The 22,777-nt window shown below is 26.4% G+C and overlaps 1 protein-coding gene across 6 annotated transcripts; it reads left to right on the top strand.

The window, feature by feature from the left end:
- The first annotated feature begins 254 nt into the window (after positions 1-254).
- On the top strand, positions 255-21,882 carry LOC132944466 (E3 ubiquitin-protein ligase SH3RF3). 6 transcript variants are annotated; one of them, XM_061013824.1, is made up of 17 exons: positions 255-334; positions 2,443-2,796; positions 3,860-3,921; positions 4,040-4,154; positions 5,054-5,155; positions 5,329-5,465; positions 5,521-5,907; positions 6,465-6,546; positions 7,356-7,471; positions 11,047-11,214; positions 11,283-11,377; positions 12,646-12,831; positions 12,900-13,036; positions 13,111-13,286; positions 13,414-13,512; positions 15,058-15,195; positions 17,730-21,882. In XM_061013824.1, exons 2-17 carry the CDS (start codon positions 2,482-2,484, stop codon positions 17,896-17,898), a joined length of 2,484 nt encoding a protein of 827 aa, XP_060869807.1. In that variant the 5' UTR covers positions 255-334; positions 2,443-2,481; the 3' UTR covers positions 17,899-21,882. The 6 variants fall into 6 exon arrangements, with proteins under 6 accessions (XP_060869807.1, XP_060869809.1, XP_060869810.1 ...); XM_061013823.1 differs by lacking the exon at positions 255-334 and adding an exon at positions 1,714-2,169; XM_061013826.1 differs by lacking the exons at positions 255-334; positions 15,058-15,195 and adding an exon at positions 1,712-2,169.
- The last annotated feature ends 895 nt before the right edge of the window (positions 21,883-22,777 follow it).

Here is a 22,777-nt window from a genome sequence, read left to right as displayed (position 1 = left end):
AATGACACTATATAGTCATAATAATTACCTACATGTAATTACTAATTACCTACTTACATATTATTATTAACTATACGTGTAGGTACAGAGGTAGGTACCTACTAAAAAATAGAAAACAATTTTATTTTGACAATAACGTCCAACTGTTTTTAAATATTACAATATATTTTATTATTAATGCATCAATAGTCTTTGTCTTTTACAGTATTAACACAAACATATGGCTATGGACAAAAAAATAAAACCATTGAATCCACAAACAACACAATATTTAATTTATAATTATACGGTTAATATATATTGGCGTAGCCAGGGAACAAATATAGAGTTTGAGGTGAGTTTTTAAAAATGTCAGCAAACTAGTAAATTTATGTGCAACCAACCTTCAATTTTCATTATTTTTTTTCGGGTTCAAAACGACCTCTATAAAGTAAAAACTATACTTGTACTTAATTTGCTTAATATTATAATATAATGGGTTATACTGTTATAGATAAAATAATTGTAATGAGCGAAGCGATAAAATATTTTTTGACCATTATACAAAAAAAAAAACGTCGGTAGCATAGAATAAATTGATAGTATAAGTTATATACCGGACACCCATAATTTTTTTTAGCAATACGTCACTGACTGTTCACAGTACCTACACGGCTAAACTATTTATTATAGAATAATATAGTTTGATTACTCATTATTCATTAATGCTAATCGCCGATAGACGATATAGTAGATAATATTATGATTTACAATATTAACTCGTATATTTATATTATATTTTTCTACATTATGCATTTATGCCTATGGTAGGTAATTTAACTTATTAATTAATTAATTAATTAACTTATTATTAATGACGTATTGGACCGTATTTCGTAAACAGTTTTTTGTATTTTATCAAAATATTATGATTTTGATACCATTTCTTGTGGAATTTGTAATTTATTGCGGAAATAAACAGAATTATTGTTAAAAAAAAGTAACCAACACAAAAACTCTCCCTTTAAAAACCACCCATTTTCCTAACAACCAAACACATATAAACGTTAATAGATAAAATAACAAAACAAATACAAAGGTTTACATAACTCATGGCAGTTAAATAATATTAAGTATGTACATAGTTGATTGGTTGACCCCCCCCCCCCTGTTTGTACACCAATGAGTTGCCCCCATAGGCGCAAATAGCGTTTAGGATTTGGAGGGGGGCTAAAGCCTTACTTTGATAATATTAAATAAGCTTAAGACACAATGTAGGAAATGGTTGGGGGGCTATGGACATTTTTGGGAGGGCTTAGCCCCGAAGCTTCCCCCCCTGCTAGCGCTAATTTACAAAATACTTATCGTACCGTAGTAACTTTTGTTTACGTACGATGTGTAAAAACTTATTTTATTTTATAACCGTACAATTATTTAATAATTCACGTCGTAAAGATATTTTCAGATTATTCCGTTGTTGGCAGAGCTTTTACAGTTCTACATCGTAAACGTCACAAATAGTCACACGGGAAAACACATTTAAAGCTTTTAAAATAGGTACCATTGTAGAAAAATTCAAAAATATACCCTTTACCCATCAGTTTAGTGGGATCAATTTTTTTTTAAACATTATGGTTTATTTTTGAAATGTATACTATGGAACTGATCAGCCGCCTCTCGAGAAAAAAAAATTCCTGGACACCACTGATACACATCACCCAATATCATTACCTACTGCAATAGCATAATGCCATAAAATTTTCAATATTATATTCTGTGGCAATCAATGGCGAGAATATGTGCACGGCTAGGGACCATAATATTATAATAATAATAATAATTATTATTGTATCGCACGCTTATCGAGTCGAGTCACACGTATGTCGTATTGGCTGCACTGATCGAAAAGATGATGGATTTTATGGCAACTAGTAAGTTAAGGTGGGGATAAAAGATAGAACCGATAGATGTGCGAAATTGTTTTTTTTTTTCGTGGTTTCGTTCTTCAAATGATTTCGCGATATAATCTGCAAATTATTTTTCATAATATTATCATGTCGAGCGTCGACGCGTTTAATTAAACCGAACCGAATGGTCGTCGACGGCTGAAAATTGCGATTCCGAGTGAATTACGTCGGTCGTGGCATTTTAATGGCAATATTTATGATGACACAAAAGCTTGTGATAATGGTAAGACGTTTCGAGCGAACTTGAGTCAATTAGGTACACCGTTTATGTGATATTGTAATATTGAGTGGGCATTCCTCGACTAAACTATGTTTTTTCAGCAGTAAATTAATTAACAATCAATTACGTTACATCATCCGACGAGTTACATTTGGTAACATGGATGAAGTGTATTATTTTGTTTTTTATTGTTAAACGAAAATAAATACCTAAACGTTGACTTATTTTTGTTACGAATTTGTTTTATTTATTATAATTATATTTTTTTCTGTGTAGGATGTTCTCTGCTAGAATAAATAGTCGTGGTTCTCAATAATGGACGAGAAGTTATTAAACGATTTGCTCGAGTGTTCGGTATGCCTGGAACGGTTGAATACATCAAGCAAAGTGCTGTCTTGTCAGCATACATTTTGCAAAAAATGCCTAGATGAAATTGTAGCTACCCATAAAGAGCTACGATGTCCAGAATGTCGAACACTTGTCGATTGTCGGGTGGATGAACTGCCACCCAATGTATTACTCATGAGGATATTGGAAGGTATGAAGAGTAAAAATGCAACAATATCACCGCCTAAAAAACCTTCAGCTGTTGCATGTTCCGATCAAAGACCACCAAAAACATCGAAACAAGTTAATATTATTATGATTATTTTTGTTATTTTTTTTATTTATTTATTCTTTCCTAACCTTCAACTTTCAACCTGCCTATAACAATAAATAATTGTATGATTTCTTTATTATTGTAAATTTCTTTATCTATTTAAATTATAAAAAAATCAATCAATCTCATAAATGTTGAAAAGTAAAATAATTAACTAAAATTTCACAATTTAAACTTTCTTATAATTAAATCATTAAGTTTAATTATCATAAAGTTCTAACATTGGATGGATTCTTCATTCTTCTACAGTCCAATTACTACCCCTACATCTTTTATACTTATTTTAAAAAACATATTTTTAAATTAAATGATAAATATTTGAAATACGAAAAAAAAAGTTTCATTATAATTTAATTTTCTAGGTATATAAACTTATTGTCTAATGCCTAAATGTTTCTTAAACAAACCTAAACAGTTTATTTATATAAAAACATTATCAAACAAATAATTTTTTGGAGTTACACAAATTACAAAGAAAATATTTAATTTAAATTCTGGTATAGGTATTTCTATAATTTTGTACTTAAATTCCAAGAGTTAAAAGTATACTACATTTGTATTATTGTCTATGTCTTACTTACAAACACAAAACATAGGTACTAAATGTAAGTTCATCAGAAATATTTAAGGTATGTTAGTTTAATTATAAATACAAGTACCTAGATCTGTTATCAAATTTAAGGATAAAAACAATTGGTTTATTGATGATTTTTTAAATCTATATTCTAATTTTAAAATAAGTTTATAAAATAATACAAGAGAACACAGAGAATATTCTTACTATTTTCTTATCTTTAAATTGTGTAATAGGTCAATTTAATATAGTATTAAAATGAACAAAACGTTAGGTTTAGCTGCATTTATATTTATTATTTTCTGTGTTGTGCATATGTAATATTGAGATAACAAATATAGGTAAGACATCCCCTTAAATAAGTCCTAAATCATACTTCAAATATAATTTTATTTTTATTAAATTATGGATCAAAATTATTTTAAATACCTATTTATAATATTATATTTAATTTGAAGGTGCCATATCAACGTAATATGTTTGCAAGAGCATTATATGATTATTCTTCCAAAGAACCTGGGTAAATATTAAAGTTTATTGATTTTAAAATTTTTAAACTTTGTAAAATATTACTTTAATTCAATTCAGTATTTAAAAAAAATACTTGTGGATGATTAAAATATTAATACTTATTTCAGGGATTTAAGTTTCAAAAAAGGAGATATGATTATATTACGTCAAAAAGTTGATTGTAATTGGTATCAAGGAGAAGCTAATGGAGTAATTGGTATATTTCCTTTATCATATGTACAGGTTAGTTTCATTTAAAGAACCTATAGCTGCTCTAAAATTATAATAAAAATTAGTATTTACTGCATTGTTTATTGATAACATTTTTAAAAATGCTTAAGTACCATTGTTATGCAACTAGCATTTGACTCCTTTTTAAAGCCATTTTTATTCACTTAATAGTTTCAAATAAAATTTATAACAAAACTTAGTTATCTTAAAAACAATATCCTTACTGTGTATTACCTACATACAAATAAAATATTTCATTCATATTGATAATACAACTTATTGATCTCTTTAAGTGAATATAGCATAAAAAGTTCATTATAATATTTCAGGTTTATTGAATGCCTGATAATATAAAAGCATACTTAAGGAGTAAACAAACTAGTAGTTCATTTTTAAAAAATTGTGCAGTTTTCCCAAAAAAATGTGTTTTTTCCCTCTCCTAGAAAAAGTTTAGAGGTTGCATTCAGACATAGATCCATGAAAACAGTGAAACAGAATTTGCAAATGTGCTCTAGGAACAAGACAGTACATGAGTGAAAATAGGGAAGGATGTTGTGAAGTAGTAAATGCCTTAAATGGACTGTAAAGTCTAAAGAAAAAGAATTACTACATTGTTACTTTAATAATTTCTTGAGATTCTTTAGCAATGTATGTTAAAACACAGAATTGTTATGATTAACATTAGATCCATGTCATTTGACCATTCAAATATTTTGTCACATCTATCCTATATTGGTATCATTCTGGGAGGCTTAGCCTAGATTTAGTGTTGGTAACATTTTTATATAGTCATACCTACCATGCATAGTATGTGAATATGTAATATTATACTTAATGTTGATTTATTTAATTTAATGTTATAATTTATTAATCAACTAACTAATATGGTTTTATTTGTTTTTTAATATTAGGTGTTTCCAACGTCACTACCTAGTCATATACCACAATGTAAAGCATTGTATGATTTTAAAATGAATAAAGAGGACGATGAAGGATGTTTATCATTTTCAAAAGTAATTTTTAATAATTTATTAATTTAATGATTACTTAATATGCATTTGTAATTATGTTTAAAAAAATATTAGTTTTAAATTTATCAATAATGAAGATTCTAGAATGTTAAAATTAATTTTTATACTGTATTATTATTATGATATATTATTAACAATAATTGTTTGTTTATTAGGGTGATATAATTACAGTTTTAAGACGGATTGATCAAAATTGGGCAGAGGGAAAAATTTCTAATCGCATTGGAATATTTCCTTTATCTTTTGTTGACTTGAATCAAATAGCTCGGGCGTTAATGAAACTATCAGTTAGGTAAGTATTTTCAAAATAAAATAAGACAATATATTATTTACTATTTTTTTTCCAGTTCACAACCTACTCAAAGTAGAATAGCTCCTCCTACTCCCGAAGAAGCTGCTCCTTTATTGCCAATTGAACTATCAGCTGCTTGCCAATCAACAAATACCAAACACAATGCAACTGATGAAACAAAACATGTATTAGATAATACAAAGGTTACCAATGAAAATACTTCATCGTCATCTTCTTCTACAACTACCACATCTCCAAACACCACTTCTCCATCTGATACCACATCTAGCTCTCCTAGTCGGTCACCTTCACACGCTCCTTTTGTTGATAATTCAACAAATCGTTCTTTACCAACATCAAATCCAGATCCACCAAAACGACATAGTTTCACTAATGGGGTTGGGCCTCTTTCATTGGGACCTCATACATCAGAAAACAAGAGGTTAGTTTTAAAATTATAAACCATTTTTTACCATACAGATTCATTAGTTATTGTTATACATAAAAATATGAATGTACTTTTTCGTTTATTAGTAGTTTAGTACTTTCTTTGTTTTCATAGTAATTATTAATATTTGCACAATTAACAAAAAAATAGCAAATAAAATATATCCCTAATACGTAAAAAGTATATTTAAGTATTTTACTTTTTAGTAAAGAATAAAAATATACATATTTGTATGTACGATTCAATTTTTTAAGTTAATCGAGCAATTCATATTGCTATAAAAAGTAAAGTGTGAGCGGCGCTCACTATGTAGCAATTGTGTTACAAATTATAATTTAAAATTTAAAATAATTGTAATCAATTTAGTTAAAGTAAGGTACATACTCCATACTAAGATTAATTTTAATCTATATTAACCATGGTTTATTTTTTTAAAAGTTATATTTAAAAGTAACTGATTATAATAACAATGCAGATACATTTGATGTGATTCAATAAAGTATTAAAAAATAATATGATTTATTAAATTAATGAACTTATATGTATTTTAGATATTCGGCTGAGATCTTATCACAAGACGATATTGCTGTTTTTTCCAGTCCAAATACTAATTTAGAAATTCAATCCACTCAGGTAAATAAATAGCACTATTTTATACAAAATTCATCAGAAGATAATAACTTTTCTGGTCTTCATAGAACAGATTAGTAAAATAAAAAAATAATTGCTTTTAAATTAGAATGAAAAACATTTTTTGTCACACCTGCACTGTAAGTTTAATTTCGATGCCAGTTGAAGCGTTGGATAAATTGCCTTTTCCCATTTAGCTGGTAGTTAAAGATTTTTCTGCCTGCTACAAAAGTACAGTGGTTAATATATTTTTAGAAAAATTAATTGTAAAATATTTTTTAAAATAAGATTTCCTCACTGTCTGCTCAGAACTTTTAATTTTTTTTATCATAGAATTTAAATTTAACTAAATTATTTACTCATTTGTAACACCTACACTATACAGATTAGGTTAGAAGCGTAGAAGGATACAGAGAAGCGTCTACACAATATTTTTAAAAAAAATTTATATTACATACATTTTACTTAAAAGCCTAAAGTTAAAAACTATGTTTTAAAATCCATTAGCATTATCCATATATTTATAGTTATAATATATATAAATGGACATTTGTCTGTCTTTTTGTTAGCTAGAGAGTCAAAAACTACTGTATTGTATTCAATAAAAGATTATTATAGATTTCTTGCAATTTGGATGATAGCTCACTAATAAAAAATATTTTTTTAATTTAAGTTTGCCATTGGTTACATATTATAATTAGCGTAAATATTTTTTTTTTTTTTTAAAAAATCAAATTTTTACACAGGCAGCCAATACAAATATATATTATCTTGAAGTAACAAATAATAATTATATATATTTTTTTTTGTAGCCAGTGAATGGAGTGAAAGATTCTAAACTTCATCGTCATGGGAGTCTTAGAAGTCATTCCAAACCAATAGTTACCCAGAATGTAAGGTCTAAAATACCTATCCAACTGCCAGCCAAGTGAGTTTTTAACTATCATAATTATTATAAAATATAGTCTATAATGAATAATTGTGAGCAGGAGTGGATTGGGCTACTGGGAATTTGGTAGTTTTCCCGTTGGGCCATTTCTTCAAATTACTATGTATTTTAAAATATAAATTCTTAAATTCTTATTACTAGGGCCCGGAACTTGATAACCTAAAAATCTTTAAAACATGCACTAAAAAAAATGTTAATATAACTTATAAACATCAAAAAATGACTTCAAAAAATTACCACAAAAATTCCAAAATTATAATTATGTTACATAATAGTTATAAACTTATAAATTATTAATTTTATTTTTATACATTAAATATGTTTTAGATTCTGAGCAAAGCGATGAATGTATTGATTTTATAATGATGTGTGTGTTTTTTTAAATTTTTAAATTTTTTATTTTTGTGTCTGTCATCACCTTTTAGAACAGAAAAAATGCTTGGATTTTCTTCAACAATAACTTTTCTGATAGAAAAGTGAATCTAGTTGGTACTTTGGGGGGCCCAAAGTAAAAATTTTCCAGTAATTTTCAAAAGCGACATGAAAAACAAAATAAAAATTAAGGAAAAACAGGAATTTTTATGCAAAATCTGTTTTCGAGAAAATCGATTTTGGTTTTTGGTGCAACTCTAAAACAAATGACCGTAGGTACATGAAATTTTGACTGAATGTTTATATTAGCATTTTCTATACACCATAACATTTTCCTTGACTTATTTTGAGCTGTGTACGGCTTCAGTTTATTTTTTTATTTTTTTTCTATAAATATCAATAAAATTTTATTTGTTGGTTAAAAAAGCTTGAAAATTTAATAGAAGGCTCCTAGGTTATTGTTTCAAAGGCAGATGAAAAAAATTAAAAATCCATAGTCACAATTTTTTTTTATAAGCATTCAAAGTTCAAATATTGACAAAATACATAAAAATGACGAAAATTTGCAAATTATTTTGAGTTAGAAATTCATAAAAAATTTTCTTTTTAAATCTAAGAGATGAAAATGTAATACAAGATTCCTCATAAGTTTATCAAAAATAAAAATGTCTATAAGAAAGTTAAATTAAATTTTTATGAGCGTTTGAAATTCATATTTTTACAACATTTGATATTCACTCGATTTCTCATGTAACGATTTTCTTATTTTGTTGTAATTAAAAAACGAATGACTGTAGATACTTAAAAATTTCACCGAATGTTTATATTAGCATTTTTTATACACGATAAAATTTATAAAATAATTTGACTCTTTTTGAGCTGTTTACGGACATAGTCAGTAGTTTGTTGGGTAAAAAAGCGTGAACATTTAATGCAAGGCTCCTGATATAATGTTACAATAGCAGTTGAAAAATATTAAAACACATAGGCACAGTTTTTTTTTATAATCATTTAAAGTTCAAATTTTGACAAAATTTATCAAATTTAAAATTTAATAATTATTTTGTAGTTAAAAATGTATAAAATGTTCAACTCTTAAACCTATAATAATTGAAAATTTAAAACAAGGTTCCACGTAAATAATTTATATATAAACTACTTTATTCATAATAATATCATCAAATATACTTGGTAATATCATAGGCTTACTGACAGTTTTCGCTTAGAATCGTTTTTCTTATACAATGATATTATATCATTGAATTCAAATTCAACACGATCCATTACAGTGACCCACTTGTCACCTACTGTACAGCAGAGCAACATCCACTTACCCACCTTTTTTTATAACTTAAACAATTTAAATTGAATTTTTGTTAATACTGTTAAATAATAAATGTGTTACACTGAACGATTAAAGTGTGTTTAATATTTTCAAATAAAAAGATCGGCGATTGTCCGATAGTAAAGTTTTGTAGGTTAAAAATCTTCTTTTGACTTCCACAGATGTGATTGGCGCATGCTTAAAAAAAATGATATCATCTGTATTCAAATCTTCTGGCAATCCTTCTTTTGTCACTTCTTGTCCTTCCAATATTTTTGAAATAATCTGCATTGTTTTATAACCACTATTTTTTTCTAAAACAGTTTTAAATTTATGTTGAATTTCGCGCCCAACTATGTTTCGTGCTAAATTTTGCAGAAATTTTTTCTAATTTCTTCCGACACCCTATGTAAGGCATGAGCCAAGCATGTTACATGTTCCATCTTCGAATAAAATACCTTAATGGCTTTACCTGCTTTGACCATATAAGGGGCCGCATCACTCAATAAAAGCAGTACATGATCATGTTTAATACCATTTGGCCAAATAATTTGAAGAGATCTATCAAACAGTTTTGAAATTGTACAATAATTTATTTTTTCTAGGGCTTCTGTATTTATTAGGAGATGTTTCCCGCAGCCATTCAACTCTAGAGTTCCCACAACAACATTCGCTACATAGCGCCCTTCAGTATCCGTAGTTTATCAAATTTTATCAAATAATTGTAGATCACGACAACAAATGATAAAGATAATAAATGTCAAGCTAATGGAAACTAAATGTTTTACAATAAAATGTAACTTTCAACAAGAAAAATGCAAATATATATAAAAAAGTACAAAAATTAATAAAATGCACTAAAAACACTAAATAATGACCGTAAAGCATAAAATTCCCTAACCTAACCATTAAACTCTATATTCCATGAATCAAATTTCTGTAAAGACGAGCCTCGAATGTAAGCATTAAAAAAAAAGATGCAAATGCATCAAGTGCCGGGCCCTACTTATTACCCTCACGCGCAGGAAATTTGCATTTATTTTCCAATTTTTCAAAATATGATAATACAAATTAGATTATGTATAATATGCAACAGCATATCAGGTAGGCAATGCCTACTCTAGATTGCGGACACAACAATGAGCGATAGAAAGCAAAAATAGTATCTTGCAAAAAGCCAAAACAGCAAATGTAATATAATATAGACCCATCAGCGAATTTTCAATATTTTAATTTTCATGCAAAATGTATGTAAAATATTAAAAATCAAAAAATGCTCAAATCTTGAAAATAATGTCAATAATGTTCTTACCCGAATGTTTAACCCAATTGATAATAGGTCAATTCACTCTATTATTAAAACTATTGAAACTAGTCAATGGAAATTTAGTATGTCGTACATGTCTAAGACGAAGACAACAAATGCATGGGTAGAGGCCTCTTACACTGCTCTGATAAAAACCTATAACTACCCATAACCAGATTCGAATCGACAGCAGTGTGCATCAGAATTACCTTTTTGGTTACGGTTTCTGAGCTACAACTGACAGTTGCGGCTAGTTGCAATGACAACATAATGCTAGTGGACTAATTCAGTAGTTGGCCACAATAATTATATGACAGTTTCATAGCAGAGCAGTCACTGCAGCAAGTTACAACGACTAGTCACAGCTTGAAAACTATACTTTAAAACTACTCCGGTTTTAGACTTTTCATGTTCATTGAATATTTTTGTTAAATATTTTTTGTTCTATTTTAAAAACTAATTTTGATCTCACAAAAACTTGAAATAACGATTCTACATGTTGTAATATTAGTGTATATTTTGTGTGTACATCAAATTTTTCTTTGTTTTTAGGCATGTCTCATTATACCCTTATAAACCTCAAAAAGCCGATGAACTTGAGTTAAAACGTGGACAGTTATATATGGTTACCGAATGCTGCAAGGATGGCTGGTATAAAGGAACATCATTAAAAACTAATTGTTCTGGTGTATTTCCTGGAAACTATGTAACACCTGCAAAGTAATATAAAAATATTAATATTTTTTAAAAAAAAAGATTAATTTTAACTATTGATAAATTATTATTAGAATATCTGTTCGTCTACTTGGAAAATCTAGCAATAATTCATCTTCAGTTCAAGAACAAAAAGATGATAATTTGTCATTTAATGGTCAATTAAATGGTAAGTTTATTTTTATTGAACTGTACTTTAATTTATAGAACATACCTTCGCTCTTTGTAAACTAAAAAATTAATTTAATTTATAAAAAGAATTATCAAATCAATATAAATAAATAGGGATTGAATTTGAAGGAAATATATCAATGAAAAAAAGGTGGGCAAGTAGGTGTTGCTCTGCTGACTGCTGTACAGTAGCCAGTAGGTTACAAGTGGGTCACTGTAATAGATGTGTTAAATTTGAATTCAATGATATCATATCATTGTATATGAAAAAACAATTCTGAGTGGAGCTTGTCAGTCTAGAAATTTTATATTGTTATTCTATTTTATTAAGGCCTGTAAGTTGAATTAATATTATAAATTACAACAAAATACCTAAAATTGTTATTTTTATTTTTATTTTTAATCGTTTCTATGGTAATAAACAAAGCGTTAGAAATTAAAATTTTTCTATTTTTAGCAGTTATTTGTAATTTGTTGGTGGTTTTTCCTGTGGCATTAAATAACTTTTGAGAAAATCTAAAAATGACCTCTCAAAAGTACCATCTTGATCCAATTTTCTAAAAAATACGATACTATATGTTTAAATCAAAACACTCCTTCTGGTAAGAATTTTGTATACAGGATGAAAAAAAAAAAACATTGTAAAACCACTAGATCCCTTGATACGTTCAGAATCTAAAATAGTGCCTATGTATTTTTAATATATTTTTTAACCAAAATAGTCACAATATATCAGGAGCCTTGTATTCAATTTTTTCGCTTTTTACCCAACAAATAAATATTTATTGACAATTATAGAAAAAAAATTAATAAAATTGAAGACTAAAAATGTCCGCAAACAGCTCAAAAGAAGTCAAAATATTTTCAAAATTGTATAGTCTATAGAAAATGAAATTATAAACATTCAGTTAAATTTGCCTTCAAATCCGATCCCTATAAATAAATAAATAATTATTAACTGCAATTTATGTTAACTAATTGATCCAAGATTTCATCATATTTAGTAGCGATAATAATAAAAAATATTTTAAGTTAGTAAAATTAAACTAATAATATTGTAATCACATTTACTAATAAATACTAATGCTGATTTTATTATTTATAAATAAAACAATTTCAATTTTAGAATGAATTCTTAGTTATTAAAAGTTTTATTTTATATGATTGTTTATCATCAGTCTATATTTTTTATCTGGCAATTAAGAAATATTACTTGCATACCTATAATTTGTACATAATATTTATGTAAATAATATATTTTTATAGATTGTAGTTTTCAAAGTGATATAGACGAAAATTTACCTTTATATCCACCTCCTGAACTACCACCTCGTAGCAGTAGTCCTTCTGTACATAGTCGTGTATCAAGTTGGTTGTCTGAAATGCCATCAACATCCTCTCGAGTTCGATCAGCACCTACGCACAACATAAAATCTATGTGTTGTAATACAGGTATTATAAAATAAAAAAATTTAGTTGTTCGGTTGATTTTAATCTGAATGTTTATTTTCCTTCAATAGGTTTGCCAAATTCAACTAAACCTACACCAGCAGTATCTGACAAAGATTCAGTTGCTGCATGTGTGGTTAATACTGTCGCTGGCGCTGTTTCTCCTTCTACTACTGCATCACCATCACATTCCTTGAGCCCAGAAAATGTAATATATTAATAAGATGCCCATTTTTTTTTAATGAACTAAACATTAAAATAAGTACAATTTTATTATTATAGTTGGCTCAAAAACGTGGAAAGAAAAAATGCTTTCTTACAAATTCAGTGATGCGTAGTTTTTCTAACATAAAAATTAGAAAATCTCCTCCCCCTGTTTATTCAATGGATAATCCAGTATTTGATGATAATACTTCTACCAACACTATAGTTGCACCACCTCAACCAGTTCACACTAGGTAAGTAGATAATGATGTTATTTGAAAGTATTTTTGTGTTTGGCCGCCATTCACGCTTTTTTGTTGTATCATGTTGCAATTATTTGTGTTTATTTTTTGTTTATTGCTTTTGCACGATTCATTAAAGATCCGATTCTTGTCCATCAAAATTACTGAACGTAGATGCCATACAAAGGATTCCTGAGCAGCTACCATTAAAAGTCAGAGGAAATCATAATTTCAAAAGGTGAGATGACTAAAAAAAAAAAAAAAAAAAAGCAGTAGGTTATTGATATAAGTTAAAAGTATCGTATTACTTTTAAATAGCCTTAGTATTAACGGAATGGAGTTTAAAGGTCCTAATAAGGGAAGTTATGTTTGTTTGAATTTCCAATAGTGTTCCATACCATTTGCATAAAATAGAATTAAAGTTTTATAACATTTTTTTTTATGTTTGTGAATGTGAGTGCTTTAAATTTTGCATGTACTTTTCATATTATTTTATTACAAATATTCAAAGTTAAAACAAATGTTATTTGTCTTGCTTTTGGAAATATTTTAAGTCTTAGTAAATATATTTATATATGATAACTAGCTGACCCGGCAAACTTTGTATTATTTAAACATTTGAAATAATTATATAAGAATATACCAAAACATGTTTCAATCTTGTACATTTTTGGATGGGAAATATGTGAAAAATCTAAAAAAGAATGATAAATGATGATTAATACCTTAATTATTGAAATTCAAACATAATAAAATAAAATAACCAGGTTATATCCATATCAGGTAATAAATAGAAAATTTTATTTTATATATTTTGTGTTTAAAATTTTCATTGCTGTTTTAGTAGCAGTCTTTGGATATTATAAATTAATTAAAATTATTAAACAATTAAAACAATGAGTCCAGCGCTCTTTCCAAGTTCATAAGTGGCCTATAAAAGCGTTTATTGAGGAGCCCAAAAAGACATTTCTCAAATACATATTCGAACACTTAGATTCTGATGAATATATTGATTTTACAATGATATGTTTAACTTTTTTTTTGTTTGTACACGATTAGTATATGAAATAATGCATCAATTTTCAACTTAAATATCTTTTCTGTTGATAAAACGAATGTAGTTGGTACATTCGTGAGGTCAAAGTGTTGTTTTTAAAAGCTCTGGGAAAAACAAAAAATTAATTAAGATGATGTCAGCGCACTATTGTTTTCCTTCTGGCTCACGCACAACATAGACAAAACACATTAACGCAGAATCATTTTTTCATATTGATGTTATATTTTATTGTTATTCGATTTTCAAAATAAACATAAAAATTTTATAAATTTTAATTATGTTTAAATTGTTTTGAAATAATATTTAGACAAATTAATATGTCATTCCTTCAAAAATATTACTCTCTATCTTTTTTGTAACGGGTGATTTTACTCTAAAATTACTTAAAAACATAGAAAAAATGATTCTGTGTAAATGCATTTTTTTTATGGAAGATTCAATGTTTATAAAAAGACAATATTAACTTAAATGGTATAAAATATTAACCGTTCAAGAGGTGGTGGTATTTTAATTATATTTTAGTTTTTATTACATAGACAATATGTGTTTAACTTTACTTTGGCTTTGTATACACAAATGTACAAAAAAATATATTTAGGTATCCTAATTTTAACAATATCTTAAGTGGAAGGTTGAACTGGTAGTTTTTGATTGTGAGGTGCTATATTAGTCGATGAAGCCTTTTAACTTCTATAATTTTTATAATAAAATCTTATTTCATTTTAGTGAACAACAACCAAATGGATCATCGGTTTTAATACATCATCGTAAATCGCATAGTTTAGATACAAATAATGGTGTTTCGGTAGACATTAAACCACAAGATCGAAAACTTAAGCAAAGTTCACGTACTCAGCAAAATATGTAAGTTTAATATGAAGTATTGTATAATAATGAAAATAGGGTTCAGATCTAGTATTTAAACTTGAAAGTTAAACATTTTGTAATTTTATTATCAAGGGGCAGAAAATTATATGGGATACTTAATTTAGATGATCCAATAGTTCCGTATTTGTTAGGGACAGCAACGGATTGGCTAAACATTTCGGCTCGGGAAATTGCTGTGTGACAAGGCCCACCCAAAATATTATAATATATATGTACCTATTGTACCTAATTAACAATAATTTTCCATAAACAATTTTTTTTTAGGAATTTTCTTATTTATAATTTAATTTAATTAAATATACCTACGTTTAATATGTGAGTACGTAAATTTTGTTTATGATCACCCAAATTACCAACTAGATTCACTTTCTTACCACAAAAGATGTTAAAAAAGAAAATCAAAGCATTTTTAATACCTCAAAAAGGGGTGACAGTCACATTTTTTTTTTAAACACGTCATTACAAAATCAATACATTTATGATACATTGCTCCGCTCAGAATATAAAATATTAAAACAAATTGTATTAAATTATTTTCTAATATATTATGTTCTACGTTTGTAGAACGAATGACAACATATGTGGCTGTAACACCTGCTCTGAATATTATTTTATTAATAATGAAGTGCCATAGTAGTATTATATATTTAATCTGTGAGGTGCACAGATTAATTAATAATTATATAATTATGTTATCGAGCCAGTATTCAGCCAACGCTTGGCAAAACTTTAAGATACACTGGCTGGTACTTATTCACTATTCATTCCGCATCCGAAGTATGCCAGTACTAGTTTTCCTGTACTAATGTAGTACTAGATACAATTTTGGCCAGTACTGTGTCCGTAAGGGCTAGCCAACTATTGGGTAGCCAGTACAGGCGAATTACTGCACCCTTTGTGAGTGTCAGCGTAAGACATAAATTTCCGATTGGGATGTTGATGGTTTAAAATAAGTATAAAACTCATCAATAATTTTTGGTGCAGCCAAAATCACATTCAAAATCAGTGAAAATCGTGATACAAGTAAACAACAACAAACAAGGTAGACATGCAGTTAAATATAATCAAATAATTTGTAATCCAAGTACATTGGCTCAGAGTTTTAATACGAGGTTCGGCCCACAGGGAATTTCCCGGGTATCCAAGTGGGACAATCTGCCGCTAGTTAGGGATCTAAAAAATAATATTAATAAGGCTAAATTGGTTTGACAGTTCTAACACATTACCCATTAAGTTCATGTTCTCTTACTGACTAAACAGCTAAACTATAAGGTAAGAGATTTGCTTATAATTTTAAACTGACCAAGATTGTTCAGTCTGCCTCTAATTATTATATAGACATATTAGTATGTATGAACACTGATAACATTCATACTACAATAATTGTAAACGTTATATATAACTTATTTTAGATTTTGAGAGGCGCAATGAATGTATAATGTATTGATTTTACCATGATGTGTTTTTGTTTTAAAAAGAAAAAAAAATTAAGATTAAAAACGTAAATTATTACGCAAATATCAGTTTTCAACAAAATTGATTTTGTTTTTTTGTTATCAGTAATTCAAAAGCAGATAGTCGTAGATACTCTAAATTTTCACAAAATATCTTTATAAATATTTTCCATACAAGATCAAATGTTCAAAATATTTTGACTCTGCGTTATTTATAGGCATGAGAAATTTTTAACTATTGTTTACAAATAATTTTTTGCTTGTTTGAAAAACTTGAATGTTTAATCAAGGTTTTCATAATTTATTATTAGTGTAATTAAAAAAAAAAGTTGAGCATTATTTATGAGCGTCTAAAGGTGGCATTTTCTTAAAATTTACAAAAATTTGCAAACTATTTTGTGTTAGAAATTCAGAAGATGTTTCTTTTTAAATCTAAGATTCAAAAATTGAATACAAGATTCCTCATAAATCGTTATATTTTAACAAACTACCAGAAAGCAATATTAAATTTTTAATGAGCATTTAAAGTTCTAATTTCTATGAGCGGTGCCTACTTGCTAACCTTTTAAATCTTAATTTATGCAATGACATTTTTAAAATATTTAAATTAATTTTAAGTTATTACCTATTTATACTGTGAACCTTATCAGACGGTTCAACTGCAAGTTGGTACTGACTCAAAATATAATAACAATAATATTAGGTATTTAATAGAAATTATACATAATAATATAATAATATTTTAATAATGGACATGATTTTTGCAAAAACTAAATCAACCTACTGTAATACTAATAGTTAAATAAGTTACTTCAATAGCACTATCAAAAACATATCATGTAATATACTTGTTGATACAGACCATCATCTCAGTTAAGAATTTTTTTTTGTGTACAATAATAAATCATTGAATTAAAATTTAATACATCCATTACTGTGAACCACTCTACACCTACTGTTACAGCAGTGACGTACCCACTTGCCCACCTTTGTAATCTACAATATTATGACCACCTGACACATTAACAATTTAACTATAATGAAATTCATTTTTAGGTGCAGATGTATAGTTGCATATCCACCAAATAGTGAGTATGAACTAGAACTCCGAGTAGGAGATATTTTATATGTACATAAGATTAGACAAGATGGATGGTATAGAGGAACATTATTGAGAACTGGTAAAAGTGGTTTGTTTCCATCAAGCTTTGTTGAGAAAATTTAATATTATTTTTTGCCTAATATATCGTAAATAGTTTTATTTAGGAATATTAGTCATCGTTAATTTAATTTAACTTAACTATTAGAGTACCTAATTAATTATTGGTAAAATTATAAATATATCTCATCCAATTTATGTACCAGAATTGTCAATGGTGTAGTAAACATTTAGACTCTTAAAATATGTAATTCAATTTGTGTAATAATTTGTGACTGCTTCGGTTAAGTTTATTTTTATTTATATTAAAAACTCAATAAATTTAACCATATTCATTAATTAAAAGTTAAAACATTTTGTATCTTATGTGATATTATATATTTTAGCTATAGAAGTCAACTACATTAGGTATAGATTTTATTTTAAGTTTTAATAGAAATCAATACAATATTCAGATTTAATATTTGTATAATTTAAAATCTGTTTTAATATAATTCAAAGACGAATTATATTTTATTTGTTATAATGGATGTTAAAAACACCCATAATTACAGCGTATCCAAAATATTGTTAATTTATTGTTATTAAAGCTATGTTTTGTAGGTATACTCAAAATTGTCATTGAGAGGTTTTTAAAAACTAAATTTCTTTTTAATATATAATATTATATAATTAAAATAAACAGATCATTTTTTATTTCATTATGTATTTTAAGATCCAAGACTTAACTACTAGATAAAAGATACAATTATTCTTTTTATAGCATAATTATGTTATATTTGTCTTCAAACATATTCAAATACAATTGGCCATAAGTTGTGAAATTGTTTACATTTCCCATAAAAATGTAATTATTTATTTTAATATTATATAATTTAATAATGCTAAATTAGAATCATGCATTTATGTTGGATAATACTTGAACAAAATATTAGGTACCTATTATGTTTTTTTGTCAAATGTAGAGAAAACAAACCAAGTGACCAAGCCTATATAATCAAAAAAAAATATTATGGACATTTAAGCATGTTTCATATTTTTATTTTTATTGTCATATCTAAGTTTTATTAAAAATAAAATAGAATTTAGTTGTTTCAAACAGTTGTATTTATATTATTCAATTACATAGAGTGAAATGATCAATCTTGTTTTTTTAAATTTAAATGCATGTTTACATTTTTCCTTTTATCTTGTATTCAATACTTTATAACTATTGAGTATGTAAAATCAAGATATAGATACTTTTCTTGTGATATTTACACTGACTTTTATTATTTTTTATAAATGTAATCATAAATATTAACACCCATGTTTTGTTATAAATTGTATTAATTATGTAAATTTATTAATAACAATTTTGATAGTTAATATGTTTTGATATATATAATATATACCTATAACTATTTGGAGTAACTTCAGAATCAAATATAACATCACAATTTTAAATTTAAGATTATAAATATTTTAAACTCAGAAAAACCTATTTGATTGTGAAATAAAATTTGTCTATTTAAATATTTTTAAAATTATAAGAATATGTTAATTATTTTGATAATAATAAAAAAAAAAACTGCTGTATCCAGGGTTGTTGCTATTATAGACTACCACTAGAATTCCTATTTTTGTCTTTTCTATGAAAATGTTGATAATATAATTTAATAATAATAAATAATTTATAAATTGATATTAAAACAAATCTATTATTTGCTATTTTTGAATTTTTTATTAAATTGTTCATCCTGAAATAGAGTTACAATTTTGTTAAGTAGTGACAGCCCTGATTTTATTTAATTGATTTAAAAAAAAATTGGTGTGCTTTTAATGATATACTTAAATTAAATTATTAATATTGTTTGTGAAGCAATAATAAATAAATAATTGCTACATTAATCAATTATCTAGTTGCAGAATATTTAATTGTATTAGATTAAGAATACTAGTGTGCTAGACAAATATCATTTAAGTCCCGTTTCTTTAAACAACATTGCTTATAATTATTCATTTGTCTATACACCATGTAACAGGAAGACCTAAAAGATGAAATAATTTTTGTTCTAATTAAAATTTTTAAGTTTTTTTTACATAAAATTTAGTCACTTGCATTACACGTATAATATAAAAAATTCAAAATAGTCAATTTTAAAATCTGATTATCAGAACAATTTTGATGGTAAAAATATTGATCCAAGTCAAGTAGTTTTTTTTTTAAATATTTATATTTTGTTGAGTAAATTAATTTAGAACATAATAATTTTTTTCAAAATATTATTTTTGGGAATTTCCTGACATAAGTATATTTCTTAAATAATTTATTAAACACATAATGTTCAAAATTATTGCCATATGTTTTTAGTACCTTGCATCATTTTTTTTTTGTCAGATCTTCCTGTTACACTGTATAGATACAAATGAACGTTATTATCTGTTATTATTAGAAGATAAATAAAAGTTCTTAAGATTAGCTGTTTTCAATAAAAGTGATATTAATAGATTCCTTGAGACTTGGAGGGTGTTTATAGACTATATTTTCAACCACTAAATTTAGCTAAAAGGTATAGAGCACACATGATTTTTTTTTTCAACTCAGAAAAAATAATTATAATTTTTGTTTATTTAAATGGTGCCATTTGTTACATATTATATTACTGTTATAATTAGTAGGAATATAGCATAGGTATACATTTTCTTACAAATATTTATATATTTTTTTTTAAAAACATCCTTGGAAAAACCAATTTTGGTTATCTTTCGTAAAGTACGTATGGCACAACAGATGATTGTAATGTATAAAACCAAATTTTTCGTATAACCGGGTCTTCTGTTTAACTCTTAAAAAACAAGAACAATAGATGTGTTTGGTTTTCTTTGGTAAAATTAGTATCTTTCAAATCGAAAATACGCACATCACTATATTTATTGTTGATATGTTTTAATATTTCTGCTTCAGAATCTATATTCCTTTGGTATACATTTACAAATTTCTGGACTAAAATTGTGTACATTTTTGTGAATCAGATGAGTCTTTAAACACTTCAAATGTTCACTGTTAAAAACACAAAAGGTATATATTATACTATGGTATCCTGCAATTGATTTCCAGTCAAATCTACCTATGTTGCACATAATAATGTAAAATAAAGTATCTTAAAAATAAATTTTAAAAATATGAATTGATACTTTCTGTATCTTCACAGACTATTAACCTATTTCTTGGTTAAATTTTTGAATATGATTAGAAGACGTTATTGGTTTGGTATCAAAAGGAACTATTTGACCATATTTAGAACCAACTGCCTTTATAAGTAGAAACAGAGATAAAAATATTATAAAATTAAGAGATCTGATTTTAATTATTTATTTGTATACAGTGACAAAGTCACATGTTACAAAGTCTCACGGACAACAAAAAATATTTGTAATATAGAGAATTTTGTTAAATTGAATAAAATAAATTTGGTTCTAATTTGGTTTGGTACATATTTTATTAAACCAAAGTTTTACTGTATATATACTATATAGCTTTCCCACCAGGCGTCGCACATACCAACATTTGTATTATTATGTTTTGTACTATGGGTAACCAATAACAATCCTATATAAAAAAAAAATAAAATATGAACTTTTTTCAGCTAAAAAAAATTTCTTATTTGAGCTAGCCTTTAGTTACATACAGTGGTTAAAAAAATAAGCTATAAACACGCTCCAAGTTTCAAGGAAATCTATTCATAAAGTTTTTGTTGAAAACTGTCTAATAGTTTATGAGTTTATTGATTACAGAGTAGGTACAGACAAATAGACAGATGTACTAATATCTAATTTTATGTATTAAGATAAAGGTTTGTGATTTATGATGTATAATAGATTATTATAACTTTATTAATAAAATAATATGCTGATCAAAATTATTATGTATTTAAATATGTACAAATTAATTTAAGAGCTGTTCATTTTTCTTTCCTCAACACTATTTTCAACTTTTTTTCTAATTTGTTATTTATTTATTATTATTATTTTTTTTTTGATGTAATACAGAAAGTCTCTTTCTTTGAATTGTTTTTGTAATTTATTTTGTACCTATTTTTATTTATTAATTATTTTTATGAAGTTTAAGAGGACACTACCCATGCATTTGTTGTATCCGTCTTACACACGTACGACATAGAAAATTTCCATTCACTAGTTTCAATAGTGTGTTGTTAGTTTTGATATTAGAATGGTTTGACCTATTATAAAACTCTTAGGTAAAATAATATCATTATCTGTGACATATCTATAGACATTATCTGTGCCTAAGCATCGTAGATTGTTATTACTTAACCAAAAGTTTAATAATAAGTTATTTCACTCTAATATCAAAACTAACAGCACACTATTGAAACTAGTAAATTAAAATTTGCTATAGCATACGTTTGCTAAGACGGAGACAACAAATTCATGGGTTTGGTCCTCTGTCTAGAGAAAGAGTGCTCCATCCCCTTAGATCAGGCACGGTAGAAACCTAAAGGTGCTCAAATAAAAAATTGGCTAATCACAAACCTAAACCCAGTGTCAAAATGGCTACAAGTTGTCACTATTGTCGTTTCCTACGTGTCCCCAAAATGATATAAAACAATGGCAATGTGAGAAAAGAACATAATTATAATATTTTTATTATAGCAAAAATTAAATATTTATTGATAAAATTTGATTCAAGGTTCCTTATAGATTCCATGAATGGAAGTTCAAAAATATTAAAAATACATAGAAGAACGATTATTTTTTGTATGAATTTAATGTTAAAATTTTTTTTTTGGTGCAAGGTCTACATTTGCACTAATTTTTTTTTAAAACACCTTCTTTGGCCTGCCAAGAATAAATATAAGCGTCCGATATACCTAAGTGTTTTATAATTGATAAAATTGTAACACAAATATTGTGAAGAAGGGTACCCATAATATAAATTTCG

The sequence above is a fragment of the Metopolophium dirhodum genome, chromosome 5 (genome assembly GCF_019925205.1).
Source record: "Metopolophium dirhodum isolate CAU chromosome 5, ASM1992520v1, whole genome shotgun sequence".
NCBI classification, from domain to species: Eukaryota; Metazoa; Arthropoda; class Insecta; order Hemiptera; family Aphididae; genus Metopolophium; species Metopolophium dirhodum.
Note: the sequence above shows the minus strand (reverse complement) of the source record. Positions and strands in the feature narration are given on the sequence as shown.

Coding starts and splice junctions, on each gene's coding strand:
- LOC132944466 (XM_061013824.1), top strand. CDS start 2,482: ATGGACGAGAAGTTATTAAACGATTTGCTCGAGTGTTCGGTATGCCTG. Junction 2,797..3,859: donor CACCAAAAACATCGAAACAA/GTTAATATTATT, acceptor TTTAATTTGAAG/GTGCCATATCAACGTAATAT. Junction 11,378..12,645: donor ATTTAATGGTCAATTAAATG/GTAAGTTTATTT, acceptor ATATTTTTATAG/ATTGTAGTTTTCAAAGTGAT.